The 26501-nt window shown below is 31.0% G+C and overlaps 4 protein-coding genes and 1 long non-coding RNA gene across 23 annotated transcripts in view; 3 read left to right on the forward strand and 2 right to left on the reverse strand.

The window, feature by feature from the left end:
• Positions 1-6804, reverse strand: part of LOC105286934 — a 65682-nt gene extending 58878 nt beyond the window's left edge. For 3 of the 4 annotated variants that reach the window (XR_003406712.1, XR_002193911.1, XR_002193909.1), the window contains exons 1-2: positions 6716-6804; positions 5873-5977 (exon numbers count right to left, since the gene is read on the reverse strand). This is a non-coding gene — a long non-coding RNA (uncharacterized LOC105286934). Of the gene's footprint in view, positions 1-5381; positions 5570-5872; positions 5978-6715 lie in introns of those variants that run through there. The other variant, XR_002193910.1, reaches the window with a different exon arrangement.
• LOC105286974 (CCR4-NOT transcription complex subunit 6-like) overlaps positions 1-26501 on the reverse strand; it is a 601608-nt gene that overhangs the window by 127751 nt on the left and 447356 nt on the right. The gene's annotated exons all lie outside the window — the stretch shown is intronic.
• On the forward strand, positions 305-6871 carry LOC105286926. 3 transcript variants are annotated; one of them, XM_026970689.1, is made up of 9 exons: positions 305-468; positions 2277-2396; positions 2522-2639; positions 3158-3419; positions 4342-4458; positions 5264-5375; positions 5696-5841; positions 6032-6184; positions 6252-6871. In XM_026970689.1, coding segments are annotated over exons 1-9 (1173 nt in total). In that variant the 5' UTR covers positions 305-324; the 3' UTR covers positions 6253-6871. The 3 variants fall into 3 exon arrangements, with proteins under 3 accessions (XP_026826490.1, XP_026826489.1, XP_019889742.2); XM_026970688.1 differs by having other exon boundaries at positions 6032-6164; positions 6252-6845; XM_020034183.2 differs by having other exon boundaries at positions 5285-5375; positions 6032-6164; positions 6252-6845.
• Positions 7175-26388, forward strand: LOC105286924. 13 transcript variants are annotated; one of them, XM_026970639.1, is made up of 17 exons: positions 7175-7384; positions 9598-9750; positions 9857-9974; positions 16145-16406; positions 16559-16675; positions 16976-17066; positions 17386-17522; positions 17702-17834; positions 18937-19029; positions 19116-19235; positions 19397-19514; positions 19974-20235; positions 20389-20505; positions 20783-20894; positions 21212-21348; positions 21524-21656; positions 21738-21984. In XM_026970639.1, exons 1-17 carry the CDS (start codon positions 7262-7264, stop codon positions 21789-21791), a joined length of 2280 nt encoding a protein of 759 aa, XP_026826440.1. In that variant the 5' UTR covers positions 7175-7261; the 3' UTR covers positions 21792-21984. The 13 variants fall into 13 exon arrangements, 12 of the variants coding, with proteins under 12 accessions (XP_026826440.1, XP_026826441.1, XP_026826442.1 ...); XM_026970640.1 differs by having other exon boundaries at positions 7176-7384; positions 9598-9717; XM_026970641.1 differs by having other exon boundaries at positions 7296-7343.
• On the forward strand, positions 10993-12444 carry LOC113562183. The gene is made up of 5 exons (XM_026970697.1): positions 10993-11151; positions 11243-11354; positions 11672-11808; positions 11984-12116; positions 12198-12444. Exons 1-5 carry the CDS (start codon positions 11132-11134, stop codon positions 12249-12251), a joined length of 456 nt encoding a protein of 151 aa, XP_026826498.1. The 5' UTR covers positions 10993-11131; the 3' UTR covers positions 12252-12444.

Here is a 26501-nt window from a genome sequence, read left to right on the forward strand (position 1 = left end):
AGAAACGGAAGGATACGTCCCTGCATGTGTTTTCTAAGAAATACTCTCAAATTGTAATATGATACTTTTTTCTTGTATGAAATAAAGCACCTGTTATATTTTATGCATTATTAAACCGATTGCATAGCAATAAACGTTAAGTAATTTACCTTGCACCCCTATTTCATCATTACACATAATTTACAGCAAATTACACAGAAGTAGATAAATTTACCTTCTACATACATAATATAGATATAGAATAATGGTTCGATCGATAAAGAAAGAGGGGATAATTGGCGCCTTTTTTTCCGCAGTCACACATGTTCTGAATGTTGCACTGACATGATCTGTCTCGAAGCGAAATATTTTAATCTCAACAGAATTCTTTTGCAGTCTATTGCATTATGGCCGTTTCAACAATCGAAACTTGTCCGAATTCAATATATTATAAGCCTGACTATTCTCCTGGGTGCTCTTATTTCGCATGTAAGAAAATAGTTAGTTTAGTCTATAATCACTCAGTAAAAAGAAAAGAGAGAGAGAATGGCCATTCCATATGGGTCGTGTATTAAACCTTTTGTAAATGTAAAAAAATGTTTTCACACAAATATACAGGGTGGGGCAATAACTATTATCACCTTAAATATCTTCGAATTTATAAGGTCCAGAGGAAAATTTATGTAATCAAAATTATACGGTACGAAGGGGGCTAACATATGGCGATAATAATCGTTATCCTGGTGGAGGCGCTTCGAAGATATCAAGGTCACTTTCATTTTTTTTAATAGGTTCGGTATGTTTTTTTTCCATAATTTTATAGAGGAGCTTAAAACAAGTACGGAACTCATGACACAAAATTATTGAACAAGATTAAATGTAAATGAAAACGATAAAAAATACATTTTTATATTAAATGAAATTTACGTTTAAAAGATGTACGAAATGACACTTTATTAGTATGTTTTGTCGGAATGTTTTGATTTTGACATTCCTCATAAATGATGATCAACTTGTTCTTCAAACGGATACATCGATGAAAATAAATAGTGACGTAAACTTATTTCAATGAAAACAAAGACCCTTTGAAGGCCATCTTAATAAGTTCACAGGATAAGATAAACATAAAAAGTAGTATCGATAGATAAGTCAATCGTGCAAGATGTATTCATTTGAAGAACAAGTCGACATGATGGAGAATGATCTCATTTATGGAGAATGTCAAAACAATTCAGTGAGAGCGCAAAATTTATACGCTGAACGATATCCTAATCGCACTCAGCCTTCGCGTCGAACATTTAAAAATGTGTGTGATAAACTTAGACAAACCGGTAGCTTAAATACACGTAAAAGTGAGCGTGAAAAGCGAAAAAGTAATGAAGGGAATGAAATTAGAGTTCTCACAATGGTGGCTCAAAATCCGCACATTAGTTCGCGACAAATTGAACGATAATCTGGTATTGAAGAACAAGTTGATCATCATTTATGAGGAATGTCAAAATCAAAACATTCCAACAAAACATACTAATAAAGCGTCATTTCGTACATCTTTTAAACGTAAATTTCATTTAATATAAAAATGTATTTTTTATCGTTTTCATTTGCATTTAATCTTGTTCAATAATTTTGTGTCATGAGTTCCGTACTTGTTTTAAGCTCCTCTATGAAATTATGGAAAAAAAACATACCGAACCTATAAAAAAAAATGAAGGTGACCTTGATATCTTCGAAGCGCCTCCACCAGGACAAAAATTATTATCGCCATATGTTAGCCCCCTTCGTATCGTATAATTTTGATTACATAAATTTTCCTCTGGACCTTATAAATTCGAAGATATTTAAGGTGATAATAGTTATTGCCCCACCCTGTATATATGTATAATATGTAATGTATCTAATATATAATATGTATAAGTATCAGAGGTTATTTGAAGAATCGAGAGCTGTTTTAAATAAATTCATCAAAATATTTTCTGCCACTTTATGTTATTGATAATATAGTTACTTTTTTAGTTAGATTTCGTAACGTACGAACGATAACTATACACCTCACTTGTGTTTAATTACAGTATTAATTACATTGTGATTTATACTGTGATTAATATCAGAATTGTACATCAAAATATTACACATACATTCCCGATACATTGTTAAATAATCCAAAACAATTATAGTTTAAAGTTTAAAGTTTACATGTCAACTAGCCTTAAACATGAAATTTACATGTACATATGTGTATATACATATGTATATGTTCTTTGCATATAATCCATTAAATCACATTTACAATTTTGCAGATAATTACAGTTTTGACGTCAACATTTACACTTGCATTAACTATTAAACCTTTCTCCTGTGTACTCTTCTACACTATTTTAGTGATACATTACAGTTCATTCGGAGTAAACCTGAAAACCGTACGTCACTAAATAAGACACTAATCAGTTTATAATAAGAATTTTGTTGATTACATAGTTGAAAAGCTACTTTATGTTCTTATATTTTTATATGTGCAAAATATTAAAACTTACTGAAATAACAGCTAAAAGATTTATTAACACGGCTTCACTGTGCCTGCACTAAATTAAGAGATAAAAATGAAATCGCTATAATACAAAAGTATGGCAGGAATGCAAAATGCTATACGGCTGCACTCATCGGTAAGACGAACTTATGAAATGTTTATGTAGTATGAAGTGTACATTCTGTTTAACATAACTAACATAACTAACGTTTATGATAAATAGTTTATTCGCAAAATAATACCAACTGTCCATCGAAAACAATTACATATGTAATATATACTTATAACATAAATTCAAAACATTATAATACCTTAGGCCGGGCCTACATAGTTCCCAGAACGCAAGACGCAAGCCGCAAACGCAAAATATCGCTCACGCAAGACACCCTCACGTAGCCACCCTCACGTTAATACGCGTCGAATTGATTCACCTCCAACTTTCTGCGAATGCGTTATTTCTGCGGCTGCGTCTTGCTTGCGTTAACTAATCAATCTCGCCCAAAAAAATCGTGCGATTCACTTTTGTTCTTGGTCATACCCAAAAGCAGCAGCGTGCAATATAGATATTCGCGTCGTGACGTGCAATATACATAACGAAACATTTAAAAACATAAAATAAAATAAATATAAATTAGAACTTTTAATATCTTTTAGCAATCTACATTAGTGTGAGCCCTCTTTTTTGGACCATTGAAATGTTAATGCCTTATTGCGATATCGTTATACCAATAAATGGATGCCGACCACAACGATTATCCATAGCTTTCGAATATTGTATTCATCAACAAAAATATTACTATGTACTTCTGCTCCATATGAATGCAGCCAGAGCTATTGGAATATTAACATTCATAGCAACGGGAACACTGATGATTGCGTATCTCCAACATACATGCGGAATGTTCAGAATTGCTTGGTATGATACAGTGAACAAAAACTGCCACAAAAATTTTACAAAACAGTGTTTATCGAATCAAGTTTATAAAACTACTATCGAAAACAATGAATGTTACAACAATAGAAAATAAGAGAAAATTAATCTTCACCACTATACAGGGTGTCCCGGGTTTTAACCGACAAACTGCGGGAGCATATTCTACTAGAGGAAATAAGAAAAAATTCTTATATCGAGTTTGCTTAGAAATGCTTTATTACAAAGTTATAAACCAATATTGAAAAGAAATATGAGATAAGTAACAACGGATTTTTTCACAAAAATAAAAATTATGTACGCAATGATTTAGTGACGCATTTCAAAATGTTGTCCTTGCACATCGATACAAGCTAGATATCGACGTAGTACAGAATTTGTTACAGTACGACATTCCTGAAAATTTTGTTGCATCTCAGTAACTGAATTAGTAATTCGTTGCTTTAAATCTATCTGGTACTCTCCTGTTAGGAAATCTACGTTGATACTCTCGTACGGCAGCTCGTGCATTTCCGTCACAGAATCCGTACACGAAATGAATATCAGTGTATTCCTCATTTGAAAACACTTTTGGCATTCTGATAGTAATTGCTAGTTGACACGACGATTGAAATCTAACAGCTACTGTTGTGAAAGTAACAATCATACTGAATCGTTTCAACATAGTGAACATGAATACATGTGAATACACATAACATAAACATCTTCGACCTTCCAAATTCTACACTATGTTCCGTTGTTACTTATCTCATATTTCTTTTCAATATTGGTTTATAACTTTGTAATGAAGCATTTCTAAGCAAACTCGATATAAGAATTTTTTCTTATTTCCACTAGTAGAATATGCTCCCGCAGTTTGTCAGTTAAAACCCGGGACACCCTGTATATATATATATATTTGTTTCAGTTATCGTATCGAACATGCGATGGAGATTAATATAGAAAAAGATATTAGTGGAAACAGCGAGTCTTCGATATCCAAGAAAATAGTTTATGCCGTACATATTCATCGAGAAGCCATGAAGTTAGTATAAGAAGTTTTTTCCAAAGTCTTTGTGTAATTTTCTACAAACTGCAATGCAAAGATGGATCACTGCAACTAAAACTTACGAAATAAATAGGGAATTTCCCTCCTACAACCTTGTCATTCATACATGTTGTCAAGAACATTTTTCTAAGTACCCTACAAAAGATTTCAGCTCGTTATTTAATAAAATGTTATTAACAAAAGCCAATTTAATGATTTTATACGAATTTTCAACTATCCACGCGAAGCAAGAACGTAATTTTGACATGTATCATAGTCCTCCCAAATAATCTACAAGAGATTTTAGCTGTCGCTCGTTGTTTATTACAAAGGAAATGATAAAAAACGTTTAATGAATATTTTCAACTGTCCGCGCAAAAGGAGGAGTTCCAATCTACAGCATTCAACATTCGACCTAGAATGAAATTGTTGGCTGAACAGTCATGCTGAACAAAAGACCGCAAAGGTTTCATAAACAATGAGCGACAGATAAAACCTTCTCCGGGTTCCTTAGGGGGATGTCCTCTATAATATATGTAATGGTCAAGGTCAAGTTTATAGGAAAGAGGTCCTCTATTTAGTAGTTTTATCCAGAGGTGAATAAGAGATCGCAAAATGGTCAAAAAGGTTGTCACAAGGATGAATAATTTAATATCGTTACAATAGTTTCGCTAATACACACAAGAAAATGTTAAGAAAAAGAATGTTAAAAAATTAGACTAAATAATAATGCAAAGATTCATAATGGTTTTGTTAAAATCTAATATTTATATGTGATGATACACATGTATATTATACACAGCACTACATTCTGTGTTTACAGATTATCCGAGCATTTGATATCCAGGCTTGATACAACGTACTTTTGTTTAACAGTACTCGTGGTGATTACTATGAGTCTAACTATGTTTCAAGTAAGCCTGAAAGATGTGAATTGCCCAGATTTACTTTCCAACTATTCAGTGGAATGTCATTTTCTTTTATCATACTGCGAAGAATTATTCCCCAATGAAGTACCAATGTCCTCACACAACAATGCATAGCAATTTCATATACAACACGTAACGTGTAGTCTCACAGCATAAAACAAACATAACAGTAACAGTATCTTCCACAAAAAAAGGAAACATGAAACAACAGAAAACAATTCAATATGCACCACACATCGAATAATGACATATACATATAGGGGTGATGACAAGAACACATTTGAATTATCAAATTTACGATTTAGGTTTTTCAGACTATATTATCAGTAGATAATACACTGGACGCTATGGTTCCCTTTATAAATCTAGTCATTTTAAGTCTGTACGTGTTTTTTGCCAATTTCTTTGGACAGAATGTTATTGACCACAATAATGAAGTTTATGCTGCCGCGTAAGAGACACGTTTTATAAAATTCACTTACATACGAAAATCTTCCTCCCGATGTTTTACATAGAACATATGAATTACTATTTTAGTTCGTTCAGTTATCATTCATTCTAAATATCTTTCACCTTCTATACCATTTCTAAAAATTAACAAATTAAATCATTTTTCAAATCATTATACCTAAAACTTGTAGATACAACATTCAATGGTACATGTGTCCTATCCATGTACAAAAATTGATACTACTGCTTTTGCAAAGAAAGGCTAGAGAATTTCATTTAATTTGCGGAGGACTGTTCATAGCGTCTTTCGACTGTCTCGCAACGGTAAAAATTAGCAACATATGGGTTATACATTTTTAAATTTAAATTACTAAAATTGTTAACAACTAAAACAAATGTAAATCATTGCAGATGGCAACAGCAACGATGTCTTATTTTACACTCATACATTCCACAAGAAGATAAAATAGAAATATGTTACAGAAGAGAGAAATAGTAGATGTATAAAAAATATAGTACTATGTTCCATATTTGGGGTGAAAAAGATTATAGCTCTGAACATAAATACAATTCCTAAAGTTTTCGCTACGAAAAAGATGATAACAATATTATATATATAATTACAATAAAATTATCCATACGAAAGTATTACTGTATTATACGTTTACTAAGTATATTAGAATTGAGCACATTATACTAGTTCTATTTTGGTTATTCATCAAATCAAGTATTCAAAGCATTTTATTTTTAAAAGCAGCAGTATATATGGTCTCGTTAAATATTATTACAACAAATAGTTTGATATTATGTCATTGTAGACATACGTAGGTCTATATAAATAACCAATGACAAATGAAATAGATCTAGTAACCAACCTCACAGAAGTGCATAAAGCATCATATCTCTGAAATAATATTATTTGTTCTTATACAGCAATTAATTGATACTAAGTTGTTACTTCAAAATGTATATTACCAAGAGAGACGGGTAATAAGTATAGCAAAATAAAATAAGGAATATCCGAACGTAAATGGAAGAATACGCCTGGCATGTGTTTCCTAAGAAATACTCTCAAATTGTAATATATTTCTTTCTTGTATGAAATAAAGCACCTGTTACATTTTATGAATTATTAAATCGATTGCTTAGCGGTAAACGATAAGTAATTTACACTGAACCCTATTTCATCATTTCACGTAATTTACAGCAAATTGCACCAAATTGAAGAAATTCACTTTCTAAATTATACTAGAAAAAAGGATGAGATGGAATATTTGTTCGATCGATAAAACAAGAGTGGGAGAGATATATGCGCCTCTATTTTTCCGCAGTCATATGTGTTCTGAGCGTTGCATTGACATGATCTGTCTCGATGCGGAATATTTTAATCTCAACAGAATTCTTTTGCAGTCTATTGCAGTATGGCCGTTTCAACAATCGAAACTTGTCCGAATTCAATTTATTATAAGCATGACTATTCTCGTGGGTGCTATTATCTATCAAGTAAGAAAAGAATTAGTTTAGACTATCATCACTGTAAAAAGGTGAGAGAGAGAGAGAGAGAGAGAGAGAATGGCGCTTCGTATATTAAAACTTTTGTAAATGTAAAAAAACTCTACCACACAAACATAATATATGTAAATATGTATAATACGTAGTATTTAGTATTATACATTAGTATTATACATAAGCAAAGTCACTAGATATACAAAGTACCGCAATGCATAAGACTCAATGTATAAGGGATTTGGATTCAAACTGGCGTCAAAAGTGTACATAGTGCACACTTTTGTAACATATGTGCAATAAAGTACATTTTTCTAACTTGATTGTGAGTCCTGAGATGTATGAAATCTAAGAAGTGTTTGTGTGACGAAAGTAAAATATCGAAAAACATTCCAGGTTGCTGTGTGGAAGGATGTAAAAATCGAAGCGAGAAAGATTTTTGCTTATTACGCATTTCAATAGGCGAAAAGGATAAAGAAAGCCGCGAAAAATGGTTAAAAGTAATTGGAAAAAATTAATGTTATAAAAAATATTAGCAATAATAAAAGTGTTGCTATGAAAGTATATACTATAAGCAATATGAAACGTAATAAATAAAAATACTGATTTATATAATTTTTATGGTTTTTCTTTTTATTTGCAAGATACATTTATATTATTTATACATTTATACATTTATATTATACATTTATTTATATTAAAATTCGCAAAATACATTCATACATACTTTGAGTGAGCCATGTGTTGGACTCAAAATGACGGATGATTGCGGTACTTTATATATCTAGTGACTTTAATATACATAAGTATTATACATTATAGTATTATACATTAGTATTATATTATAATATATGTATGATATGTAGTATCAGAGTTCATTTGATGAGCGATAGTTTGTTTTAAATAAGATTCATCAAAATGTCTTCTGCCGAGGCTTTACTTCATTCATAATATACTTGATAAATTACTTTTTTAGTTAAAGTTCGTAACATACGAACACTAACTATACACCTCCGTTACTATACCAATGCTTAATATACCAATTACAATATATTATTAATTACATTGTGATTTATACTGTGATTAATACCATAATTGTACATCAAACTACATACACATACATTCCCGATACAGTGTCAGATATATCAAAACAATTATTAAAGTTTAAAGTTTAAAGGTTACATGTCAACTGGCCTTAAAAATGAAATTTACATATACATATGTAAAAACACACACACACAGAGGGTGTCCCAGAATTGATGCAAAAAATTGAAAAATTGAATGTCATATTCTGCAGGCCAAAAAACATAAGGTAATGTAATGTAAGGTAATGTTTATTTTACATTTACTTATATCAACCAGATACTTATGTATCTGGAAATGCACCCTCTCTGAACTAGAGCTCCCTTGTCGAAAAAACTCGAATTTTCTGTCCACTGTCTAAACTTCAACTTCAGATTCTACGAAAATTGGTATAAAGAGTACTCGAAATGTTCTACTCTTGTATCCATCAATTCTCCTCCTCACATATTGGCGAACTCTTTCAAAAATTCCAAGAGTATTTCTTACGACTTCAGATCCATTGAAAATATATTCCCGAAGGACTTGAATATTGCTGTATTATGTGAAATCATCTTCATTCACACTACTAATTAATGCATAAATAGCTCTAGTACCTACTACCAGTGAGCGAAAACCGCTCTGCGCACGAACTGGAAGCTTGCCTGTCTACCAGGTCTCTTCATTTATAGATTCATTATCTTAAGAATGATTGTTCGTCATACGAAAAAACTGTAGTAGTGAAAAATGTTTATTTTTTAATTTCCTTTCGAGAAACGTTAACGTATTTTACATTTTTTGCATTCACACATAAGTTTTGTACATTCAAATGCAGACCCCCCCTCAAAAATCCCTTTAGACATTTTTTATAAAATGTTTGGCAAAAATGAAACGAGCGTATTTTGATACGTAACTGTACCAATTTTCGTAGAATGTGAAGATGAAATTTAGACAGTGGACAGAAAATTCGTGTTTTTTCGGCAATTTTGGAGAGCTCTAGCTCAGAGCGGGTACATTTCCGGATACATGTTGATATGAAAACTTTTGTCCTGTAGAATATATCCTTTAATTCTTTTGCATCACTTCTGGGACGGTGTGTGTGTGTGTGTGTGTGTGTGTGTAAAATACATAGGTGTGTGTGTGTGTGTTCTTTGCACATAATAATCCATTAAATCACTTTACTATTTCACAGATAACTACATTTTTGACGTCAAATTTTACACTCAAATTTGCTATTAAAGCTTTCTCCTGTGCACTCTTCTTTACTTTTGTAGTGATACATTACAGTGCATTCCAATTAAACATCAAAACTGTACGTCAAGCGATAAAACACACTAATCATTTGGTATAAGAATTTTGTTGATTACATAGTAATATGATTGAAACGCTGCTGCATGATTTTATGTTTTTATGCGTGCAAACTAAAATATTAAAAATTGCTGGAATAACAGCTAAAAGATATGATGAAGCGACTTCACTGTGCATGCATCAACCTAAGAGATAAAAATGAAATCGCCATAATACAAAAGTATGGCAGGAATGCAAAATACTATACGGCTGCACTCATCGGTAAGACGAACTTATGAAACATTTACAACGTTATGAAGTGTATATTCTGTTTAACATAACTAATGTAACTGACTAATGTACCTGATTATGATCAATATTTTGTTGGAAAAATGATCTCAACTGTCTACCGAAAGGAATTATACACGTGATACATTGCTATACCATAAATTCGAATCATTATAATACAATTATGATACGCATGTGTTTCGCTTGCATGATTTCACGCTGTCAGCTTTAATCCATCTTTATAGCTCATTAAATGTAGGTCATATAGCATATTACATATCTTTAAAATATATATAAATACGATATGAACTTACTAAATACATGTTGAAATTCAAGTATAAATTGCAATTGTTGATATCTTGTATCAATTTACAGATGCAATATACATAATAACAAAACATTTGAAAATATAAAATGAAATAAATATAAACAAGAAGGTTTAATACTTTTTAGTATTTTTCGTTATTGCGAAATCTGCTTTTTGGGCAAGTCAAATCATAATACCTTATCTCGATGGCATTACGCCTATAAACGGATGCCGACCACATCAACTATACATAGTTGCCGAATACTTTATTGATCAACAAAAATATTACTATGTAATTTTGCTTCACATGAATGCAGCTCTATTTATCGGAATATTAACATTAATAGCAATGGGAACCCTACTGATTGCATATCTCCAGCATACATGCGGAATGTTCAAAATTGCTTGGTATGATACTGTGTACAAAAACTGCCAGAACAATTTTACAACACAGTGTTTATCGAATCAAGTTTATAAAACTACTATCGAAAACAATGTATTTTACAACAATAGAAAATAAGAGGTTATTATTCATCATTAATACATATAATTTTGTTACAGTTATCGTATCGAACATGCGATGGAGATTAATATAGAAAAAGATATTAGTGGAAACAGCGAGTCTTCGATATCCAAGAAAATAGTTTATGCCGTACATATTCATCGAGAAGCTATGGAGTTAGTATGAGAACTCTTTTTCAAAAGTCTCTGTATAATTTTCTACAAACTGTAATACAAAGACGAATAAGTGAATCGTAGAACTGGTCAAAACTGATCAAAAATGTTGTTACAAGAATTAAGAATTTAATATCGTTACAATAGTTTCGCTAATACACTCACAAAAATGTTGATAAAACATAAAAAGTAAGACTAAATAATATGCCAAGATTCATAATGTGTTTGTTACAACCAAATATTTATTGTATATGATAATAAACATGTGCATTACGCACAGCACTACATTCTGTGTTTACAGATTGTCCGAGCATTTGATCTCTAGGTTTGACACAATGTACTTTTGTTTAACAGTGCTGGTGGTGATTACTATGAGTCTCAATCTTTTTCAAGTAAGTTTGAAAGGTTTGAATTGCTCCGATTTACGCATTTACTTTTCAACTATTCTGTGGAATGTCATTTTATTTTTTCATACTACGAAGAATTTTCCTTCAGTACCAATTTTTACACACACAACAATGCATAACACTTCCATATGTAATATGTAACATTTGCCTCATAGGATAAAGCTAACAAAAACACTATCAGTGCCTTCTATAAAAGAAAAAGGAAACAACAGAAAACATTCCAATATGCACTGCACCTCAGATGATAACATATAGAGAAATATCAAGAACAAATATTGAATTGTCAAATTCACATTTTTCAGATTTTATTATCTTCCGATAGTATAATGGAAGCTACAGTTCCTTCTTTAAACCTACTCATTTTAAGTCTATACGTGTTTTTTGCCAATTTCTTTGGACAGAATGTTATTGACCACAATAATGAAGTTTATGCTGCCGCGTAAGAGATACATTTTATTAAGTCCACGTAACTGCGAAACTTTTCGATACGAGTTGTTACACAGAAAATATGAAGTATCATTTCGGTAGTTCGTTTAATTATCACGCTAAAGATCCTTCATCTTCTATTTCATTTCTTAAATTATCAAATCATTCCTCATCCATAAAACTTGTAGATACAACATTCGATGGTACATGTGTCCTATCCATGTACAAAGATTGATACTACTGCTTTTGCAAAGGAAGGCTAGAGAATTTCATTTAACTTGCGGAGGACTGTTCATAGCGTCTTTCGACTGTCTCGCAACGGTAACAATTGTAACATATAATGGCAAATACTTTATATCTGAATTAAAATTATTAACAACGAACAAATATAAAACATTGCAGATGGCAAAAGCAACGCTGTCTTATTTTACTCTCATGCATTCCGCACGACAATAAAATAGGAATATATTACAGAAGACAGAAGTAGTGTATATATAATGTACATAATATATAAAAAATATATTAATATGTTCCATATTTGGGATACAAAAGATTATAGCTCTGAACATAAATAAAATTCCTAACGTTTTTCCTACTAAGAAGAAATACAATATGTATATAATACAATACAATTATCCATACGAAAGTATTACTGTCTTATACGTTTATTAATTATATCAGAAATGAGCACATTATACTAGTTCTATTTTGATTACTTACCAAATTACGAATTTAATACATTTTATTTTTAAAAGCAGCAGTATATATATATGTTCATAAACTATTATTACAACAAATTGTTTAATATTATGTCATTGTAGACATACGTAAATTTATAAGTTTTCGATGACAAATAAATTAGATCTAGTAACCAACCTCACAGAAGCGCATGAAACATCATATCTCTGAAATAATATTATTTGTTCTTATACAGCAATTAATTGATACTAAGTTGATACTTCAAAATGCATATTACCAAGATCGAGACGGGCAATAAAAGTAGCACAATAACATAAAGAATATCCGAACGGAAACGGAAGAATACGCCCCTGCATGTGTTTCCTAAGAAATACTCTCAAATTTTAATATAATATTTCTTGTACGAAATAAAAGACCTGTGACATTTTATGCATTATTAAATCGAGTGCTTAGCGGTAAACGTTAAGTAATTTACACTGAACCCTATTTCATCATTACACGTAATTTACAGCAATTGCACCAAATTGAAGAAATTCACTTTCTAAATTATACTAGAAAAAAAGGATGAGATGGAATATTGGTTCGATCGATAAAACAAGAGTGGGAGAGATATATGCGCCTCTATTTTTCCGCAGTCACATGTGTTCTGAGCGTTGCACTGACATGATCTGTCTCGAAGCGGAATATTTTAATCTCAACAGAATTCTTTTGCAGTCTATTGCATTATGGCCGTTTCAACAATCGAAACTTGTCCGAATTCAATTTATTGTAAGCATGACTATTCTCGTGGGTGCTTTTATCTATCAAGTAAGAAAAGAATTAGTCTATCATCATCATTTTATATACAGGGTGGGGCAATAACTATTACCACCTTAAATATCTTCGAATTTATAAGGTCCAGAGGAAAATTTATGTAATCAAAATTATACGGTACGAAGGGGGCTAACATATGGCGATAATAATTTTTGTCCTGATGGAGGCGCTTCGAAGATATCAAGGTCACTTTCATTTTTTTTAATAGGTTCGGTATGTTTTTTTTCCATAATTTTATAGAGGAGCTTAAAATAAGTACGGAACTCATGACACAAAATTATTGAACAAGATTAAATGTAAATGAAAACGATAAAAAATACATTTTTATATTAAATGAAATTTACGTGTAAAAGATGTACGAAATGACACTTTATTAGTATGTCTTGTCGGAATGTTTTGATTTTGACATTCCTCATAAATGATGATCAACTTGTTCTTCAAACGGATACATCGATGAAAATAAATAGTGATGTAAACTTATTTCAATGAAAACAAAGACCCTTTGAAGGCCATCTTAATAAGTTCACAGGATAAGATAAACATAAAAAGTAGTATCGATAGATAAGTCAATCGTGCAAGATGTATTCATTTGAAGAACAAGTCGACATGATGGAGAATGATCTCATTTATGGAGAATGTCAAAACAATTCAGTGAGAGCGCAAAATTTATACGCTGAACGATATCCTAATCGCACTCAGCCTTCGCGTCGAACATTTAAAAATGTGTGTGATAAACTTAGACAAACCGGTAGCTTAAATACACGTAAAAGTGAGCGTGAAAAGCGAAAAACTAATGAAGGGAATGAAATTAGAGCTCTCACAATGGTGGCTCAAAATCCGCACATTAGTTCGCGACAAATTGAACGAGAATCTGGTATTGAAGAACAAGTTGATCATCATTTATGAGGAATGTCAAAATCAAAACATTCCAACAAAACATACTAATAAAGCGTCATTTCGTACATCTTTTAAACGTAAATTTCATTTAATATAAAAATGTATTTTTTATCGTTTTCATTTACATTTAACCTTGTTCAATAATTTTGTGTCATGAGTTCCGTACTTGTTTTAAGCTCCTCTATGAAATTATGGAAAAAAACATACCGAACCTATCAAAAAAAATGAAGGTGACCTTGATATCTTCGAAGCGTCTCCACCAGGACAAAAATTATTATCGCCATATGTTAGCCCCCTTCGTACCGTATAATTTTGATTACATAAATTTTCCTCTGGACCTTATAAATTCGAAGATATTTAAGGTGGTAATAGTTATTGTCCAACCTTGTATATATAAGTTCTATGTATATAATCCATTAAATCATATTTACTATTTTGCAGATTACTACACTTTTGATGTCAAAATTTACACCCAAATTTGCTATTAAAGCTTTCTCCTGTGCACTCTTCTTTACTTTTGTAGTGATACATTACAGTTCATTCAGATTAAACATCGATACCGTACGTCAGTATATAAACCACATTAATCATTTGATATAATAAGAATTTTGTTGATTGCATAGTGATATAATTGATAAATTGCTTGATTTTTTATGTTTTTATGTGTGCAAATTAAAATATTAAAAATTGCTGAAATAACAGCTAAAAGATATGATGAAGCGACTTCACTGTGCATGTACTAACCTAAGAGATAAAAATGAAATCGCCATAATACAAAAGTATGGCAGGAACGCAAAATATTCTACAGCTGTACTCATCAGTAAGATAAAGTTACGAAACATTTACACGTTATGAATTGTACATTATATTTAAAATAACTAACGTAACTGACGTTTTTTGATAGTGTCTTGAAAAAATGATATCTTAACTACTCACCGAAAGGAATTATGCATACATATAACAATAAATTAAATATAATAATGAATTAATTATACATACCTATAAATTCGAATCATTATAATACATTAGGGTACTTGCGTTTCGTTTGTGCGATTTCGCGCTGTCAGCGTCAATGTATCTTCATTGCTCATTACATGTAGGACAAAAATGGGCTGATTCCAGCAATGGGAAAACATGCAAACCGAACGCAGTCTATCTATATAATCATGTAACCGCAGATGTTTATTATACTGTAGTAGATCGCTAACTTCGTCAAAAGAGGTGAGGCTGGGCAGATTTCCAGTTTCGGCCATGACACCTGACAGAACATGGTGACTTACGTGCGTGGTACTGCGTGAGATGATCGGATTTTCGGGAACAGGTGCTGCATTGCAAAATGCAAAAATACAAAGATCCATATGTGTATTAGTTAATGCAAGTTTATTCAAAGTTAAGCAATTTGTATTTCACATACTACAAACATCGAATATATATTATACATAAATTGATTATGTATTATAAATAAATTCTCCCTACCGAAATAAATGATAACCCTGTTTGTTTGCATTTTTGCATTTTGCAATGCACCTCTTCGGAATTGTTGTCGCTTTTTCATAAATGCAACAATACAAGTAGCACCAAGTATCAATACGAAGGGTCTCATTAGCACATTACCCCACACGCCGGATACTCACATACGTACTACCACATACGTACGTCGCCATGTTCTGTCAGGTGTCATGGCCGGAAATCCGCCCGGCCTCACCTTTTCTATCCGCTAAAGCTCGCAGTTAGCGATCCAGTACAGTATAGATATCTGTAGCACATCTTCCAACAAATATAAAGAGGACATGAACTTAAAAAACACATGTTGAAATTCAAGTATAAATTGCAATTGTTAATATCTTGTATTAATTTACAGATTGCAATATACATAATAACGAAACATTTGAAAACATAAAATGAAATAAATATAAACAAGAAATTTTAATACTTTTTAGTATTCTTCGTTATTGCGAAATCTGCTTTTTGGGCCATTCAAATAGCAATTCCTTATCTCGATGGCGTTACGCCTATAAACGGATGCCGACCACATCAACTATACATAGTTGCCGAATACTTTATTGATCAACAAAAATATTACTATGTAATTTTGCTTCACATGAATGCAGCTCTATTTATCGGAATATTAACATTAATAGCAATGGGAACACTACTGATTGCATATCTCCAGCATACATGCGGAATGTTCAGAATTGCTTGGTATGATACTGTGTACAAAAACTGCCAGAACAATTTTCCCCCCCGTTGTTATCGAATCAAGTTTATAAAACTACTATCGAAAACAATGTATTTTACAACAATAGAAAATAAGAGGTTATTATTCAACATTACTACATACATTTTTGTTACAGTTATCGTATCGAACGCGCGTTGCAGATTAATATAGAAAAAGATATTAGTGGAAACAGCGAGTCTTCGATATACACGAAATTAGTTGATGCCATACACATTCATCGAGAAGCTATGAAGTTAGTATGAGAAGTTTATTCAGAAGACTTTGTGTAATTTTTTACACACTGTAATACAAAGATGAATAAGCGAATCTAAAACTGGTCAAAACTCATCAGAAATGTTGTTACAAGAATTAACAATTTAATATCGTTAGAACAGTTTCGCTAATACACTAAAACAAATAGTGACAAAACATAAAATGTAAGACAAATAATATGTCAAGACTCATAATGTTTTTCTTACAACCAAATATTTATATATGATGTATATATGATACACATATGTATTACACACAGCACTACATTTTGTGTTTACAGATTGTCCGAACATTTGATACGTAGGTTTGACACAATGTACTTTTGTTTAACAGTACTGGTAGTGATTACTATAAGTCTCAATCTTTTTCAAGTAAGCCTGAAAGGATTGACTTGCTCCGATTTTTGCATTTACTTTCCAACTATTCAGTGGAATGTCATAATATTTTTTTCACATTATGAAGAATTTTTCCACACTATTCCCAATTTTTCCTCACACAACAATGCATAGCACTTCCATATATGTATAATATGAAACATATAGTCTCATAAAGCAAACGATAATATTATCAGTGTCTTATATAAAAGAAAAAAGAAACGACTGAAAACAATCCAATATGCACTGCACAGATGATGACATATAAGAGAAATAGCAAGAAAAAATATTGAATTGTCAAATTCACATTTTTCAGATTTTATTATCTTCCGATAATATAATGGAAACTATAGTTCCTATTATAAGTGTAGTCGTTCTTATTCTATACGTGTTTTTTGCCAATTTCATTGGACAGAATGTTACTGACCACAATAATGAAGTTTATACTGCCGCGTAAGAGATACATTTTAGTAAGCCCACTTAACAATGAAACTTTTCGTTACGAGTTATATATTACATAGGATATATGAAGTAATATTTCGATGGTTCCTTCCATTACCACGCTACAGATCCTTCATCATCTAGTCGATTTCTCAAATTATCAAATCATTCCTCATCCATAAAACTTGTAGATACAACATTCGATGGTACATGTGTCCTATCCATGTACAAAGATTGATACTGCTACTTTTGCAAAGAAAGGCTAGAGAATTTCATTTAACTTGCGGAGGAATGTTCGTAGCATCTTTCGACTGTCTCGCAACGGTAAAAATTAGAAACATATATTAAGTACATTTTTATATTTTTAACTTAATAAAATTAACAACGAATAAATATAAACCATTATAGATGGCAAAAGCAACGCTGTCTTATTTTACTTTCATGCATTCCGCACGACAATAAAATAGGAATATATCACAGAAGACCAAAATAGTGTATATATATAGTATATTATATAATATATAAAACATATAGTAATATCCTAAATATGGAACATACTTGGGATACAAAAGATTAGCTTTAAACAAAATAAAATTCCTAAAGTTTTTCTACTAAGAAGATGATAAGAAAATTATGTATAATTACAATAAATTATACTAGAAATATTATTGTGTATTATATGTTTCTTAATTATCTTAGAACTGAATATATTATTCTAGTTCTATGTTGATTATATGCCAAATCATGAATTTAATGCATTTTATTTTTAAAAGCAGTATATATGCTCTCGGTAAATAATATTCCAACAAACAGTTTAATATATCATTGTAGACATGCGTAGGTCTATGTAAATAACCAATGACAAATAAAGTAGATCTAGTAACCATCCTCACACAAGCGCATACAGCATCATCATATCTCTGAAATAATAGTATTTGTTCTTATACAGAAATTAATTAATACTAAGTTGATACTTCAAAATGTATATTAACAACAGAGACGAGCAATAAGTATAGCACAATAAAATAAAGAATATCCGAATGGAAACAGAAAAATACGTCCCTGCATGTGTTTCCTAAGAAATACTCTCAAATTTTAATATAATATTTCTTGCATGAAATAAAAGACCTGTGACATTTTATGCATTATTAAATCGATTGCTTAGCGGTAAACATTAAGTAATTTACACTGAACCCTATTTCATCATTACACGTAATTTACAGCAATTGCACCAAATTGAAGAAATTCACTTTCTAAATTACACTAGAAAAAAAGGATGAGATGGAATATTGGTTCGATCGATAAAACAAGAGCGGGAGAGATATATACGCCTCTATTTTTCCGCAGTCATATGTGTTCTGAGCGTTGCACTGACATGATCTGTCTCGAAGCGAAATATTTTAATCTCAACAGAATTCTTTTACAGTCTATTGCATTATGGCCGTTTCAACAATCGAAACTTGTCCGAATTCAATTTATTGTAAGCATGACTATTCTCGTGGGTGCTATTATCTATCAAGTAAGAAAAGAATTAGTCTATCATCACTTTATATATATATAAGTTCTATGTATATAATCCATTAAATCATATTTACTATTTTGCAGATTACTACAATTTTGACGTCAAAATTTACACCAAAATTTGTTATTAAAGCTTTCTCCTGTATACTCTTCTTTACTCTTGTAGTGATACATTACGGTTCATTTCGATTAAACATCCAAACCGTACGTCAGTAGATACAACACACTAAATCATTTGATATATAATAAGAATTATATAATAATAAGAATTTTGTTGATTACATAGTAATATGACTGATAAGCTGCTTGATTTTTTATGTCTTTATGTGTGCTAATTAAAATATTAAAAATTGCTGAAATGACAGCTAAAAGATATGATGAAGCAACTTCACTGTGCATGCATCAACCTAAGAGATAAAAATGAAATCGCCATAATACAAAAGTATGGCAGGAATGCAAAATACTATACGGCTGCACTCATCGGTAAGACGAACTTATGAAACATTTACAACGGTATGAAGTGTATATTCTGTTTAACATAACTAATGTAACTGACTAATGTACCTGATTATGATCAATATTTTGTGGGAAAAATGATCTCAACTGTCAACCGAAAGGAATTATACACGTGATACGTTCCTATACCATAAATTCGAATCATTATAATACAATTATGATACGCATGTTTTTCGCTTGCATGATTTCATGCTGTTAGCTATAATCCATCTTTATAGCTCATTAAATGTAGGTCATATAGCATATTACATATCTTCCAAATATATACAAATACGACATGAACTTACTAAATACATGTTGAAATTCAAGTATAAATTGCAATTGTTGATATCTTGTATCAATTTACAGATGCAATATACATAATAACGAAACATTTGAAAACATAAAATGAAATAAATATAAACAAGAAGTTTTAATACTTTTTAGTATTCTTCGTTATTGCGAAATCTGCTTTTTGGGCAAGTCAAATCATAATACCTTATCTCGATGGCATTACGCCTATAAACGGATGCCGACCACATCAACTATACATAGTTGCCGAATACTTTATTGATCAACAAAAATATTACTATGTAATTTTGCTTCACATGAATGCAGCTCTATTTATCGGAATATTAACATTAATAGCAATGGGAACCCTACTGATTGCATATCTCCAGCATACATGTGGAATGTTCAAAATTGCTTGGTATGATACTGTGTACAAAAACTGCCAGAACAATTTTACAACACAGTGTTTATCGAATCAAGTTTATAAAACTACTATCGAAAACAATGTATTTTACAACAATAGAAAATAAGAGGTTATTATTCATCATTAATACATATAATTTTGTTACAGTTATCGTATCGAACATGCGATGGAGATTAATATAGAAAAAGATATTAGTGGAAACAGCGAGTCTTCGATATCCAAGAAAATAGTTTATGCCGTACATATTCATCGAGAAGCTATGGAGTTAGTATGAGAACTCTTTTTCAAAAGTCTCTGTATAATTTTCTACAAACTGTAATACAAAGACGAATAAGTGAATCGTAGAACTGGTCAAAACTGATCAAAAATGTTGTTACAAGAATTAAGAATTTAATATCGTTACAATAGTTTCGCTAATACACTCACAAAAATGTTGATAAAACATAAAAAGTAAGACTAAATAATATGCCAAGATTCATAATGTGTTTGTTACAACCAAATATTTATTGTATATGATAATAAACATGTGCATTACGCACAGCACTACATTCTGTGTTTACAGATTGTCCGAGCATTTGATATCTAGGTTTGACACAATGTACTTTTGTTTAACAGTGCTGGTGGTGATTACTATGAGTCTCAATCTTTTTCAAGTAAGTTTGAAAGGTTTGAATTGCTCCGATTTACGCATTTACTTTTCAACTATTCTGTGGAATGTCATTTTATTTTTTCATACTACGAAGAATTTTCCTTCAGTACCAATTTTTACACACACAACAATGCATAACACTTCCATATGTAATATGTAACATTTGCCTCATAGGATAAAGCTAACAAAAACACTATCAGTGCCTTCTATAAAAGAAAAAGGAAACAACAGAAAACATTCCAATATGCACTGCACCTCAGATGATAACATATAGAGAAATATCAAGAACAAATATTGAATTGTCAAATTCACATTTTTCAGATTTTATTATCTTCCGATAGTATAATGGAAGCTACAGTTCCTTCTTTAAACCTACTCATTTTAAGTCTATACGTGTTTTTTGCCAATTTCTTTGGACAGAATGTTATTGACCACAATAATGAAGTTTATGCTGCCGCGTAAGAGATACATTTTATTAAGTCCACGTAACTGCGAAACTTTTCGATACGAGTTGTTACACAGAAAATATGAAGTATCATTTCGGTAGTTCGTTTAATTATCACGCTAAAGATCCTTCATCTTCTATTTCATTTCTTAAATTATCAAATCATTCCTCATCCATAAAACTTGTAGATACAACATTCGATGGTACATGTGTCCTATCCATGTACAAAGATTGATACTACTGCTTTTGCAAAGGAAGGCTAGAGAATTTCATTTAACTTGCGGAGGACTGTTCATAGCGTCTTTCGACTGTCTCGCAACGGTAACAATTGTAACATATAATGGCAAATACTTTATATCTGAATTAAAATTATTAACAACGAACAAATATAAAACATTGCAGATGGCAAAAGCAACGCTGTCTTATTTTACTCTCATGCATTCCGCACGACAATAAAATAGGAATATATTACAGAAGACAGAAGTAGTGTATATATAATGTACATAATATATAAAAAATATATTAATATGTTCCATATTTGGGATACAAAAGATTATAGCTCTGAACATAAATAAAATTCCTAACGTTTTTCCTACTAAGAAGAAATACAATATGTATATAATACAATACAATTATCCATACGAAAGTATTACTGTATTATACGTTTATTAATTATATCAGAAATGAGCACATTATACTAGTTCTATTTTGATTACTCACCAAATTACGAATTTAATACATTTTATGTTTAAAAGCAGCAGTATATATATATTCATAAACTATTATTACAACAAATTGTTTAATATTATGTCATTGTAGACATACGTAAATTTATAAGTTTTCGATGACAAATAAATTAGATCTAGTAACCAACCTCACAGAAGCGCATGAAGCATCATATCTCTGAAATAATATTATTTGTTCTTATACAGCAATTAATTGATACTAAGTTGATACTTCAAAATGCATATTACCAAGATCGAGACGGGCAATAAGAGTAGCACAATAAAATAAAGAATATCCGAATGGAAACAGAAGAATACGTCCCTGCATGTGTTTCCTAAGAAATACTCTCATATCTTAATATGACATTTTTCCTTATATGAAATAAAACACATGTTACATTTTATGCATTATTAAATCGATTACTTAACGGTAAACGTTAAGTCATTTATACTGCACCCTATTTCATCATTACACGTAATTTACAGCAATTGCACCAAATTGAAGAAATTCACTTTCTAAATTACATTAGAAAAAAAGGATGAAATGGAATATTGGTTCGATCGATAAAACAAGAGCGGGAGAGATATATACGCCTCTATTTTTCCGCAGTCATATGTGTTCTGAGCGTTGCACTGACATGATCTGTCTCGAAGCGGAATATTTTAATCTCAACAGAATTCTTTTGCAGTCTATTGCATTATGGCCGTTTCAACAATCGAAACTTGTCCGAATTCAATTTATTGTAAGCATGACTATTCTCGTGGGTGCTATTATCTATCAAGTAAGAAAAGAATTAGTCTATCATCATCACTTTATATATATATAAGTTCTATGTATATAATCCATTAAATCATATTTACTATTTTGCAGATTACTACAATTTTGACGTCCAAATTTATACTCAAAGTTGCTATTAAAGCTTTCTCCTGTATACTCTTCTTTACTCTTATAGTGATACATTACAGTTCATTTCGATTAAACATTCAAACCGTACGTCAGTAGATACAACACACTAAATCATTTGATATATAATAAGAATTATATAATAATAAGAATTTTGTTGATTACATAGTAATATGACTGATAAGCTGCTTGATTTTTTATGTCTTTATGTGTGCTAATTAAAATATTAAAAATTGCTGAAATGACAGCTAAAAGATATGATGAAGCGACTTCACTGTGTATGCACTAAATTAAGAGATAAAAATGAAATCGCCATAATACAAAAGTATGGCAGGAATGCAAAATATCTTACAGCTGTACTCATCGGTAAGATGCAGTTATGAAACATTTACACGTTATGAATTGTACATTATATTTAACATAACTAACGTAACTATTGACGTTTTTTGATAAATAGTTTATTGGAAAAATGATTTCTTACCTATTCACCGAAAGAAATTATACATACCTATAAATTCGAATCATTATAATACATTATGTTACTTGCGTTTCATTTGTGCGATTTCGCGCTGTCAGCGTCAATGTATCTTTATTGCTCATTAAATGTAGGACAAATGAGGCTGATCCCAGCAGTGTGAAAACATGCAAACCGAACGCAGTCTATCTATATAATCATGTAACCGCAGATGTTTATTATACTGTAGTAGATCGTTAACTTCGTCAAAAGAGGTGAGGCTGGGCAGATTTCCAGTTTCGGCCATGACACCTGACAGAACATGGTGACTTACGTGCGTAGTACTACGTGAGATGATCGGATTGTCGGGAACAGGTGCTGCATTGCAAAATGCAAAAATATAAAGATCCATATGTGTATTGGTTAATGCAATTCTATACAAAGTTAAGCAATTTGTACTTCACATGTTACAAGCATCGAATATTTATTATACATAAATTGATTATGTATTATAAATAAATGATAATCCTGTTTGTTTGCATTTTTGCATTTTGCAATGCACTTCTTCGGAATTGTTGTCGCTTTTTCATACACGCAACAATACAAGTAGCACCAAGTATCAATACGAAGGGTCTCATTAGCACATTACCCCACACGCCGGATACTCACATACGTACTACCACATACGTACGTCGCCATGTTCTGTCAGGTGTCATGGCCGGAAATCCGCCCGGCCTCACCTTTTCTATCCGCTAAAGCTCGCAGTTAGCGATCTAGTACAGTATAGATATCTGTAGCACATCTTCCAACAAATATAAAGAGAACATGAACTTAAAAAACACATGTTGAAATTCAAATATAAATTGCAATTATTGATATTTTGTATCAATTTACAAATTGTAATGTATAATAACGAAACATTTGAAAACATAAAATGAAATAATTATGAACAAGAAGTTTTAATACTTTTTAGTACTCTTCGTTATTGCGAAATCTGCTTTTTGGGCCATTCAAATAGCAATTCCTTTTCTCGATGGCGTTACGCCTATAAACGGATGCCGACCACATCAACTATACATAGTTGCCGAATACTTTATTGATCAACAAAAATATTACTATATAATTTTGCTTCACATGAACGTAGCCCTATTTATTGGAGTATTAATAGTAATAGCAATGGGAACACTAATGATTGTATATCTCCAGCATACATGCGGAATGTTCAGAATTGCTTGGTATGCAACTGGGTACAAAAACAGCCACAAAAATTCTACAAAACATTGTTTATCGCATCAAGATTATAAAACTACTATCGAAAACAATGTATTTAAAAACAATAGACAATAAGAGAAAATTATTATTCAACAATATATATATTTGTTACAGTTATCGTATCGAACATGCGATGGAGATTAATATAGAAAAAGATATTAGTGGAAACAGCGAGTCTTCGATATCCAAAAAAATAGTTTATGCTGTATATATTCATCGAGAAGCCATGAAGTTAGTATGAGAAATTGTTTCGAAAGTCTTTATGTAATTTTCTACAAATTGTAATACAAGGATGAATAAGTGAATCATAAAACTGGACACAATTCATTAAAACTGTTGTTACAAGAATTAACACTTTAATATCGTTACAGTAGTTTCGCTAATACACTCAATAAATTTTAACGAAACATAAAAAATAAGACTACATAATATGCCAAGACTCATAATGTTTTTGTTACAATCAAATATTTATATACATATGATGATACACATATGTATTACACACAACACTACATTCTGTGTTTACAGATTATCCGAACAATTGATATCTAGGTTTGACATAATGTACTTTTGTTTAACAGTGATTGTGGTGATTAATATGAGTCTCAATCTTTTTCAAGTAAGCCTAAAAGGTTTAAATTTACTCCCGATTTACTTTCCATCTATTCAGTGGAATGTCTTTTTATTTTTTCATCCTACGAAGATTGTTCTCTAACGTGATATCCCCAAATTACTCACACAACAATGCATAGCACTTCCATATGTAATATGAAACATATAGTCTGATAGAATAAAGCTTATGATAACACTAACAGTTTTATCTGTTATAAAATAAAAAGGAAACAATCCAATATACACATCAGATGACATATAGGAGAAATACCAAGAACAAATATTGAATTGTCAAAATCACAGTTTATATTTTTCAGATTATGTCTTCCGATAATATAATGGAAGCTATAGTTCCCTTTATAAACCTAGTCGTTTTTAGTCTGTACGTGTTTTTTGCCAATTTCTTTGGACAGAATGTTATTGACCACAATAATGAAGTTTATACTGCCGCGTAAGAGATACATTTTGTGAAGTCAACTTAACTGCGAAACTTTTCGATACGAGTTGTTACACAGAAAATATGAAGTATCATTTCGGTAGTTCGTTTAATTATCGCGCTAAAGATCCTTCATCTTCTATTTCATTTCTTAAATTATCAAATCATTCCTCATCCATAAAACTTGTAGATACAACATTCGATGGTACATGTGTCCTATCCATGTACAAAGATTGATACTACTGCTTTTGCAAAGGAAGGCTAGAGAATTTCATTTAACTTGCGGAGGACTGTTCATAGCGTCTTTCGACTGTCTCGCAACGGTAACAATTGTAACATATAATGGCAAATACTTTATATCTGAATTAAAATTATTAACAACGAACAAATATAAAACATTGCAGATGGCAAAAGCAACGCTGTCTTATTTTACTCTCATGCATTCCGCACGACAATAAAATAGGAATATATTACAGAAGACAGAAGTAGTGTATATATAATGTACATAATATATAAAAAATATATTAATATGTTCCATATTTGGGATACAAAAGATTATAGCTCTGAACATAAATAAAATTCCTAAAGATTTTTCTACTAAGAAGATGATATAAAAATTATGTATAATTACAATAAAATTATACTAGAAATATTAATGTGTATTATATGTTTCTTAATTATATCAGAACTGAGCACATTATACTAGTTCTATTTTGATTGTATGTCAAATCATGAATTTAATGCATTTTATTTTTAAAAGCAG

The sequence above is a fragment of the Ooceraea biroi genome, chromosome 6, assembly GCF_003672135.1.
Source record: "Ooceraea biroi isolate clonal line C1 chromosome 6, Obir_v5.4, whole genome shotgun sequence".
Taxonomy (NCBI): domain Eukaryota; kingdom Metazoa; phylum Arthropoda; class Insecta; order Hymenoptera; family Formicidae; genus Ooceraea; species Ooceraea biroi.

Coding starts and splice junctions, on each gene's coding strand:
- LOC105286926 (XM_026970688.1), top strand. CDS start 325: ATGATCTGTCTCGAAGCGAAATATTTTAATCTCAACAGAATTCTTTTG. Junction 2,397..2,521: donor TCGGAGTAAACCTGAAAACC/GTACGTCACTAA, acceptor CTGAAATAACAG/CTAAAAGATTTATTAACACG. Junction 3,420..4,341: donor GGAATGTTCAGAATTGCTTG/GTATGATACAGT, acceptor TATTTGTTTCAG/TTATCGTATCGAACATGCGA.
- LOC113562183 (XM_026970697.1), top strand. CDS start 11,132: ATGTTGATAAAACATAAAAA. Junction 11,152..11,242: donor ATGTTGATAAAACATAAAAA/GTAAGACTAAAT, acceptor CATTACGCACAG/CACTACATTCTGTGTTTACA. Junction 11,809..11,983: donor AATGAAGTTTATGCTGCCGC/GTAAGAGATACA, acceptor TAAAACTTGTAG/ATACAACATTCGATGGTACA.
- LOC105286924 (XM_026970635.1), top strand. CDS start 13,059: ATGAGATGGAATATTGGTTCGATCGATAAAACAAGAGTGGGAGAGATA. Junction 17,523..17,701: donor AATGAAGTTTATACTGCCGC/GTAAGAGATACA, acceptor TAAAACTTGTAG/ATACAACATTCGATGGTACA. Junction 19,030..19,115: donor TGGGTGCTATTATCTATCAA/GTAAGAAAAGAA, acceptor ACTATTTTGCAG/ATTACTACAATTTTGACGTC.